This window comes from Clinocottus analis, unplaced genomic scaffold, assembly GCF_023055335.1.
Source record: "Clinocottus analis isolate CAN_PGR_092001 unplaced genomic scaffold, fCliAna1.0.p SCAF_24, whole genome shotgun sequence".
Taxonomy (NCBI): Eukaryota; Metazoa; Chordata; class Actinopteri; order Perciformes; family Cottidae; genus Clinocottus; species Clinocottus analis.
In genome coordinates, this window is record NW_027175976.1 from 2,479,306 (window position 1) to 2,488,988 (window position 9,683).

Here is a 9,683-nt window from a genome sequence, read left to right on the forward strand (position 1 = left end):
GAAAGTGCATTGATCCGCAGACAGAGGAATTCAGTCAGTAAGTAGAGAGGGCAAAAAAATAATAATTAAGAATGAAAAGAGAAGAGAAAGAACAGTGGAAGCCGATACAAAATCACATGGTGAGCAACACTGTGTGCTAAAAGTACTCGTTACCAGCACCAACATGTACATGAGCTTTTGTACGCTAACAGCTGCAGACTCCCTCCCGCATATTTTGAGTGTAATTAATTGTTATTGTTGTAATTATACGATGAATTTGACTGAATGGGTTATTAAATAATATGTGAAAAGGGAGCAAAGTAAACTATACGATCACCTGCAGCTAAATAATACGCTATAATTAAGCCACACCTCGATCATCTGAAAGCTTAAAGGCTGTTACGACTGTTTGATGTCGCACTTTCATTATTCAAACTGACTTTGGGAAAGGAACGTGGGAGTGTCCTGTTTGCTGAGTGGTTCAAGAGTCACATAACTTCCGACCTCTGTTGCATGTCATACTCATCTCATATGTATATATATATATATATATATATATATATATATATATATATATATATATATATATTCATATTTTATTGACGATTCCCTAATCTTTCACCTGATTTTGAGCCTTTTTTCAGGGTCTCCCCATGATACCTGCTTTTTGTTTTATGAGAAGTTCTACAGGGTAAAATAAAAGAAGAGGACTTGCCTTGTATTGTTGGATTTTAATATATTTCGATGAGAAGTGTATTTTATCAGGTATATTATATCAGGTGAAATATACCCAACCTTAGTGATAGTGCGACTATTTTTAACGTTGGTGTTTTATGGTTAAACGGCCCTCTTCCGAGCTAACCTGACGCGCCAGATGGTCGGCTACACGGAGCCATCTGCGAGGTTGTCATTAGAAACCTCTTGGAAAAGGGCGGGCACTTGTATTAAAATACTTGGCAAAAAAAATACTTGTTCGGGAGAAGAGAGAAAACCTCTTTTCCATTGAGAAAAGACCTTCTGTTCCTCTTCTGCCAATGAAGGAACGCTCTCCAGTTCCCATGGAACGGATGCTACCGCGGCGTCCACGCTAACCTCTTCAGGGCCGCCATTGCTGTTCGCATCACCTTTCCGTGCCGTGTCACAGACACACCTGTAAGCCACGCCCCTAGCGGCCAGCGGCTCCTCACAGGAGGCCGATTGGTCCGGTCACATCACCTGGGGCCTGACAAGAAGGCCCGGGGCCTTAGATCTGCTTCGAAGGTCCTTCTGGACTCTTCCAGTTCTGCCTATTTCCCGACTCACTGCGTCCGTCCGTCACGAAACGTTGCGCAACCGGAGTGAATAATCAACGGGAAGCCTTTTGGCAAACACTCCAAATCTGTCAGCAACCAGCAGGGGACAGGAAGTGTTTACCAATGTCTCAGAGGCAACACAGCAACACATCGCCAACAAGTCCCTCAGAACGAGGAGGCTGACGCACCGCTTAATCATTGGCCATGTCGAGAGATGAGGGGGGTGGAACAGTTTAGCTCTGTTACCCAATTCTCTCTCTGTCCCTCTGTGCCTCAGTGCCAAAATCCCACTACAAACACCCCCTTCCTCCTCCTCCTCCTCCTCCTCCTCCTCCTCTTCCTTGCTCTCGGAGCTGATGCATGCCACGGAAGCAGTGACGTCACTTGTTTACTGTCTTGTGGGTCGCTGCTAGTTGCAGTGCAGCAGCACATCCAGCAGGGCTTATGTAACCCCGCTGCACGACAGCATGACAGGAGGGTTACTGCAGTGTGTGTGTGTGTGTGTGTGTGTGTGTGTGTGTGTGTGTGTGTGCGTAGGGGGGCTTCATGCTGCACCACCAGATAGGTAGCATGCACGTGCTGCACCAACCCCGCTCTCATCGTTCCTGCACTGCATCGTGTGTGTGAGGCGAAGACACAGCAGGTTCACTGCTGGAGCTCATAGTAGCTCCATCCACACACACACACACACACACACACACACACACACACACACACACACACACATATCCCAGGATCCTCCACTGCAGCAGTAAACAGGTAAACAAACCCGGGCGAGTGCGTGTGGTGTGCGTGTGTGTGTGACTCAGACGCAGGGCGCCCCCTGCTGGCAGCAGGAAGCAATGAGCGAGACCAAATTTGGGCTGCCACTGAAGAGGAGTCTCACTTTGTTGTTTCAGGTCAAAACGAAGGAGGGTTTCTCATCTCACTGGGCCGGAGGAGCCCACACGTGTGTTAAAATTAGATAGAATATATATATATATATATATATATATATATATATATATATATATATATATATATATATATATATATATATATATATATTATATATATATATATATATATATATATATATATATATATATATATATATATATATATATATATATAAGTCGACTGTTGTCCAATGCCTCAAAAGAACTAAATAATAATGTGTTATAAAGCATTCATCAGGTTTATGTACTGATTCTAAATGTTAGAGGGAAAGACTTAAAGGGACAGTACACCCCCCAAAAATCTAGATTATGTCAGTAAGAGACACAACATAATCTGACAAATATGTACGTTTTTAAATGTTTGTAGTGAGCTGTCTCTTTAAAATAAAACGGTCACCATCTCATTTGTTTCTCATATATAATGTATAAAGGTTTATATTCATATTGAAGCTGTGGTGAAGTCACCGTTCCTATAAAGACACCTTTATCCATAAAGATAAAGATATAATAATATTGTGTTTTTGATATCTTCCTCTTCCAGAAGGCCGCTTGTTTTCAAAACATGTATTTTCTTATCTTTTGTGTGCTGGGTCCATCAAAACAATAGAAAAACAAGACCTGTGGCAAGCTTTATTGATCCCTGTCAGGAAATCCCTCCTCCCTTCCACACACACACACACACACACACACACACACACACACACACACACACACACACACACACACACACACACACACACAGGTCAAAGGTTAGGGTCATTGATTGAGCACCACTCCTCATGCCTGGAAGAGAGCATTAATACCAACCAGTAAAACATTACTGAACTGTTTAACTTTTATTTTAAAACTTGAGTATGTGTATTTGTGGACTCTTTGTCGGGGCCAGCCTCAGATACTTTAGGAACAAGACATCACTGGCACAATTTTGCTCTGCTTTTCAAGTAATGGCATGCACTTGGCGTAACCCCATCTGCTGACGCCGCGACAGTCAAAACAAGTTTATAATGGAAACAAAGCTCGAGGTTAAAAGCCGTGAAGCTTTTATCCAAACACAGGCAACAAAAACCTCTGTTTTTGTAGATCCTACTCATATTTTGTCCACACTAAATAGCTGCTCAGCTATACCAAGAAGCCAAACCAGGACTATTTACTCCCTCAAATAAGCAGAGGGAATATAATTATTCTTTTCATACAGTATTTGCTGTCACAAAAAGATTCCAGGCCCAACTGGCTTCATAATCTCCACTGAGTATATGCTTACTGCATTAATGGCCAACCAGGGAGGTCTGAAGTGTCACAAGTGCCATCTGCAGCCAGAGGACTCTGATCCACATATTTCCACATCATCATTGTCGTGAAGGGAACCGCCTTCTCGTGGTCAACAAGTGCGCATTCCTATCTTGCCTACCTACTGGCTCACTGGCTCCAGATCAGACCCGCGACGGTAAACAACCTCACGGGCTGCAGCCCCTCAGCACTGCGGCGTCTCAGGGGCGCCCTCTGCTGGCGAAAGAGGAGAGCGACAACAATACGTCTGCTGGGAAATCCACACGTTTTTCTGCATTCTGTTCATCATAAACATCATGAAAGGACAAGAGTAAATGCAACACAATGGGTGTGAACCAAGTGAATCTTACAACATTACAGAAAAATCAATTTAATTATAATAATACGTAAATAAAAAACAAAATGCAGATTAAACATTTTAAAAAGTGAATCCTTCAAAGTAGAACATTTGAGCATCATCTCCAATTTAGGTAATGAGTATTTATGTTTTGAAATTGCAAATCGTATTTGTAATCCTAATTGTAGGGCAACAAAGGTTCCGCTTTTGTTTCAGGGGGAATGTTTTCTTCGCAGGTAAACCAGGAAGTGCCCAGTATGTAGCTCGCGAGGGGAAGCAATTCAAGACCTCTTTGGAGGGTAAAAAAGAAAGCAAGAAAGGTAACATTACAATCTTATACATGACTTTATTTAGTCGGCGTGTATCGTTGCCGTTTCTAAAATAAAGATGGAGAACAACGTCTTCTGCTTCGACGGTCTGTTTTCAAAATGAAAGCGCGATCAACTTAAAACGTTTGATTCCTTCACGTTTCGTCGTGTGTGTATGAACTGAATGTTACGTCTAGCCGCCAAAACACACAATTATCCTTAAATATCAGCTAAGTTGTCGACCTGTAACTTTTCGGGACAGACAAGCCGGTACAACACTGACGTCGTATGACAACAGATGCTTTTATTTTGAAAATATTCAAACCGGAGTTGACGGTAGCTCTGGAAAATACTGACGTAAATACGTTTAAACGTTTATTAGTAGCTAATAACCAGCACGATATGCTTCAATTAGCATAACATCAGACGTTTAACGCAGTATTGGATTTTTTAGCTTCAACAATTAGGTAAACTTTTGGCTTTAGTTTAGTTCTTGTTCCTGTTTGTTTCGATGTTGGAAGTTTGACCTGTGTGGACCAATAACCTGCAACTAACCCATAAGTGGAATAACAACAATAATACTCATAAAATATTAAGCACATTTAAGATGGGCCACCATGTGTTTATTCTGTCAGTTGTCGGTTTTGACCCATTATTTCAGTTATTTTGGTAAAGCACCACAATGTGGCCAATTTATAACAAACAAATGTATTTCAGATTTCACCATGGAGGGGACTTCCAAGAGTGATGCTGCCGGTCAGCCCTTTGTTGCTGCTCAGGTTCCTTTCCTTCACCTTTGCAACACTTTAGAGAAGATCCAGAAGTCTAAACTCCGACCAGATAAATCCAAGATTCTCAAGGATTTCATAGAGTCATGGAGGAAGTTTCACTCTGCCCTCCACAAAGACGACCCCAAAACGACCGACTCGTTCTACTCCGCGATGCGCCTCATCGTCCCGTCCTTCGAACGAGAGCGAATGGCGTATGGCATCAAAGAGAGCATGTTGGCTAAACTCTATATCGACGTGCTGGGCCTCCCAAAGAACGGCCCGGAAGCCAACAAACTGTTGAACTACCGCGCTCCGACTACATCCCAAGGAGATGCTGGAGACTTTGCCGGCATGGCGTACTTTGTGCTGAAGAAACGGTGTGCCAGCCAAGGAACCCTTAGCATAAGAGAAGTCAATGACTTCCTGGACTCGGTGGCCATCAACAACGCGGGCAAGCAGAAGGATCTCGTGAAGAAGAGCCTGCTGCACCTCATCACCCAGAGCTCGGCTCTCGAGCAAAAATGGCTCATCCGGATGATCCTGAAGGACATGAAGCTCGGGATCAGCAAGGAAACGGTCCTGCAGGTCTTCCACCCGGATGCGGCCGAGCTCTACAACGTCAACACGGACTTGAACAAGGTGTGCCAGCAGCTCCACAGCCCCTCCGTGTCCTTAAGCGAAGTCTCCATCGGGCTCTTCTCCGCTTTCAAGCCGATGTTGGCGGGTATCGCGAACATCCGCAACGTGGAGAAACAGATGGGAAACAGCCTTTTTTACATTCAGACCAAGCTGGACGGCGAGCGCATACAGCTGCACAAAGACGGAGACGTGTACAAGTACTACACTAGAAACGCTTTTGAATACACCCAGCAGTTCGGCGGGTCCCCGCTGCAGGGCTCCCTGACGCCTTACATCCACAACGTCTTCAAAGGCCACGTCGTCAACTGCATCCTCGACGGCGAGATGATGGCGTACAACCCGACCACGGAGACCTTCATGCAGAAAGGGAGCAAGTTCGACATCAAGAGACTCATGGACGACTCTGAGCTGCAGACGTGCTTCTGCGTGTTTGACGTGCTGCTGGTCAATGGCCAGAAGCTCGGCAGGGAGACGCTGAAGAAGCGCTACGAGACCCTTCAGACGGTTTTCACACCAGTCACGGGGCGGATGCACCTGGTGCCAAAGACCGACGCCAGGACCGTGCAGGAGGTGGTGAACGCCCTGAACGACGCCATTGACGGCCGAGAGGAGGGGATCATGGTGAAGGATCCCATGTCCATCTACAAACCTGACAAGCGCGGGGAGGGATGGCTGAAAATAAAGCCTGAATACGTGGACGGCTTGATGGATGAGCTCGACCTGCTGATTCTCGGCGGCTACTGGGGGAAAGGGAGGCGGGGCGGCATGATGTCTCATTTCTTATGTGGCGTCGCCGAAGCTCCGAAGCCCGGCGAGAAACCCTCCGTCTTCCACACCCTCTGCCGCATCGGCTCCGGCTACACCATGAAGGAGTTGTACGACCTCGGACTAAAGCTGGCCAAGCACTGGAAAGTCTATCGGAAGAATGACCCGCCGGCATCCATCTCGTGCGCAACAGAGAAGCCAGAGGTCTACATCGAGCCCTGCAACTCGGTCATCATCCAGGTCAAGGCGGCCGAAATAGTCGGCAGCGACATGTATAAAACCAACTGCACCCTGCGCTTCCCCAGGATCGAGAAGATCCGCGAGGACAAGGAGTGGCACCAGTGCATGACCCTGGCAGAGCTGGATCAGTTCCGCGGCCGGGCGTCCGGGAAGCTCGCCTCGCGGCACCTTCGCATCGACGGCGACGAACCGCAGAAGAAGAAGCGCAAGCTGCCGGCCAAAGCTAAGAAGCTGGTCGAGGTCGTCGACCACTTCAAGCCCCAGGACCTCTCCGGCGTCACCAAGGAGACGGATATGTTTGAGGACGTGGAGTTCTGTATCCTGAACGGCACGGAGGCTCACCCCAAGGCGGAGCTGGAAAAGGGCGTGGCCAGGTAAAGTGAAAAGATCATTTTGTCTCCAAATAACACAATAGTGCGAGTCCTGAATGATGAAATGATTACTGGTGTTTCTTCTCATTAGGTGTGGCGGCGTCGTGGTTCAAAACCCGGCACGGGACACCTACTGCGTGATTGCCGGCGTGGAGAACATGCGCGTGAAGAACCTGGTCTCGTCCGACCGGCACGACGTGGTGTGGGCCGCCTGGCTGCTGGACTGCCTGCACCAGAAGGAAGTGGTCCCGTGGCAACCGCGCCACATGATCCACATGTCGCCCTCCACCAGGGAGCACTTCGCCAAGGAGTACGACGGCTACGGCGACAGCTACTTCGCGGACACGGACGAGCGGCAGCTGAGGGAGGTGTTCGGGCGGATGGGCGACACCGACCTGGACGTGGACGCCGGCCGGGTGGAGCAGCGGTACGGCTGGGAGGACCTTCCCACCAGCATGTTCAGACCCTTCCAGGTTTACATGGACGGCTACGCCGACATAGGTGAGCCTGAAAGCGCCATAGCTGCCACCTGTTTGGACATCAGGGCTCTGGAGTTTCGCTACCACGGGGGTACGGTGACGCCGGCGTTAGAGGAAGGGGTCTCTCACGTCGTTATCGCAGAGGAGACCAGACTTCTCTGTTTGAGGACTCTGAGACGCAGCTTTAGGAAGAAATTTAAGATTGTAAGCGACTCATGGGTGACGGATTCAATCAGAGCAGGACACCTGATGGATGACACCGACTACTTAGTCTGAAGAGTCTTCTGGCGGCACACAGGATGCAAGGAGATGAATCCTTGTGTCGCTAGCGTTTTTAATTGATTTACAATCAGCAGGTCGAAAAATAAAATAATCACTGTTTTTAGAGGACCCTGCACTGTGCAGGGATGCTACTTCTCAGGGGGTTTATGCAAACCGTTTGAGTTTTAATCTTAGCGTTCTTAATGAGCGGTTAAGGCTGCTTGTTATTCGTTTTAAATTAATACGCCACTTTTAAAGTCAGAGGGCTGAGAGAGTTCGTTTTTTTAAAGTTTTGAGAGAATTAAATTGCAAATTATATAAACACGGACACACACAGCACACACACAAACACACACACACACTTTAGCCTAGCAGTTACAGAGATATTTTATGGAACAAGGTTTCCACTTTAACAAATTGAGGTTTGGGTTTCATTTCTTTTTTTAAGGCAGAGATAACTCGAGTCATCGTTTATGAGTCAACAGAACCGTGTGTGTACAATTGAGGCATCAAAAAGGGGGGATTATTGTGCTGAGCCCCTTTTTTTTGTCGTCTGTGCCTTTTTTCTTTCTGTCCAATCGCATGTGAAGCGCAATAATCTAATAAATTACTTTGAATAGGTTTAAACCTGACTGGGGATTTGTTCTTTTTAAACTGATAATTAACTTAAAGCACGACTTCTGTGTGAAGAAATGGCCTTTGCCTCGCCTCGTCGGCGTGCACTCAGCAGAGAGGGAGAGAGGGAGGGAGAGAGAGAGGAGGAAGAGTGGGAGGGCCACCACAGGGGTACGTTAAAACCGGTTGAGCTCCCCCTGAGAAGCCCCTCTGAGAAGATGTGGCCGTGTTTCCGCTGTCTTCAAAAATGTCACCAATACGCCTCGGGACTCATTGATATGTTATAACCTTCATTACCGGCGCCTCTAGGGTGCAGGTAGCTGCCTGTGGTGTCCTGGGCATTGTTGTGCTTAAATGCCGCATGAATACATTTTCAAAGTGAAAGCGATGAGGTACCTGTTCTCCATCATGTGCGGTTACCGGAGAACATCGCTCGTTGCCTCGTCGCCGCGCTCCCAGCAGGGTTCGTCATTCTGGCTTAACAAATTCATTAAAAGTCTACCTTTTGTCGCCTTGGCTTTCGCAAAGAGTTCGCCGATAAAATAGTCGGGAAGCGTATGATTTCAAAATGAAGATGTTGTGCCTCAGAAAGCCCTGCTGCAGCCCGCCGCCCACTCTGGACTATTTCCAGGTGACGCGGCGTGAGCGTTGGACTGACAGGCCTTCATTAGAGGAACTCAACCGGCGGCCTCGCACCACAACCGTTGGTCTTGAAAAGTCTGAAGTGTGTGGTCCTCGTCGGGAGCAGATTGGCATCCATGAGGATCCAGAGATAAGGGAACCCCCCTCCTACATCCCCTCAGCAAACAGCTGCTGAACGCTCGCGTGGCAGAGATACTATACCCTAATGGGATGAATGCTCTAATTGGGATGCTTTTTTGGAGAGATGGTATCCGGCGAGCACGCTTGGACACGAGGAAACAAATGGTTTGGAAGGCCCCCACCCAGACAACCGGCAGCTGCGTGCACTCAGCTGAAATAAATGAGCTCCTGTCGAGACCAAACGGGCTGCGCGGCTGCAGGGGAGGTTTGTCTGCGGCAATTAGCCCGGCGCCCTCCCTCGAAGGATTCAATCACAACAACACAAGAAACGAGCTCCATCTTCTGCCTCTTACACAATCGGGTTTTGGATTTTCTATGTTTTGACATGTTTAACGTGTAGAAACCACTCTTGTCATTTGCATCAAATGGTTGTCCTTTCCTCTGTGGAGGGGAGGAGCCACTTGAGACAACATCAAAATAAATTGATGGAGATCGGTGAGATTTCGAGGTTCTCGTAGGTGTTACCTTCACCCCGAGCCGAGCTAACAGTCCCCCTCCCTCCCTCCTGCTTCAAGTCTTTAGCTTATGCTAAGCTAAGCGTCTCTTGGCTCCAGCCTCATGTCATGCCGTCAACTGGCGC

General features: G+C 47.4%; 1 protein-coding gene across 2 annotated transcripts; it reads left to right on the forward strand.

Moving 5' to 3' along the window:
• The first annotated feature begins 4,080 nt into the window (after window positions 1–4,080).
• On the forward strand, window positions 4,081–8,293 carry lig4 (ligase IV, DNA, ATP-dependent). Of its 2 annotated transcripts, none has more exons than XM_068590635.1 (3): window positions 4,081–4,153; window positions 4,859–6,929; window positions 7,018–8,293. In XM_068590635.1, the coding sequence occupies exons 2-3, from the start codon at window positions 4,867–4,869 to the stop codon at window positions 7,679–7,681; spliced, it is 2,727 nt and encodes a 908-aa protein (XP_068446736.1). In that variant the 5' UTR covers window positions 4,081–4,153; window positions 4,859–4,866; the 3' UTR covers window positions 7,682–8,293. The 2 variants fall into 2 exon arrangements, with proteins under 2 accessions (XP_068446736.1, XP_068446737.1); XM_068590636.1 differs by lacking the exon at window positions 4,081–4,153 and adding an exon at window positions 4,566–4,608.
• Window positions 8,294–9,683: the final 1,390 nt, after the last annotated feature.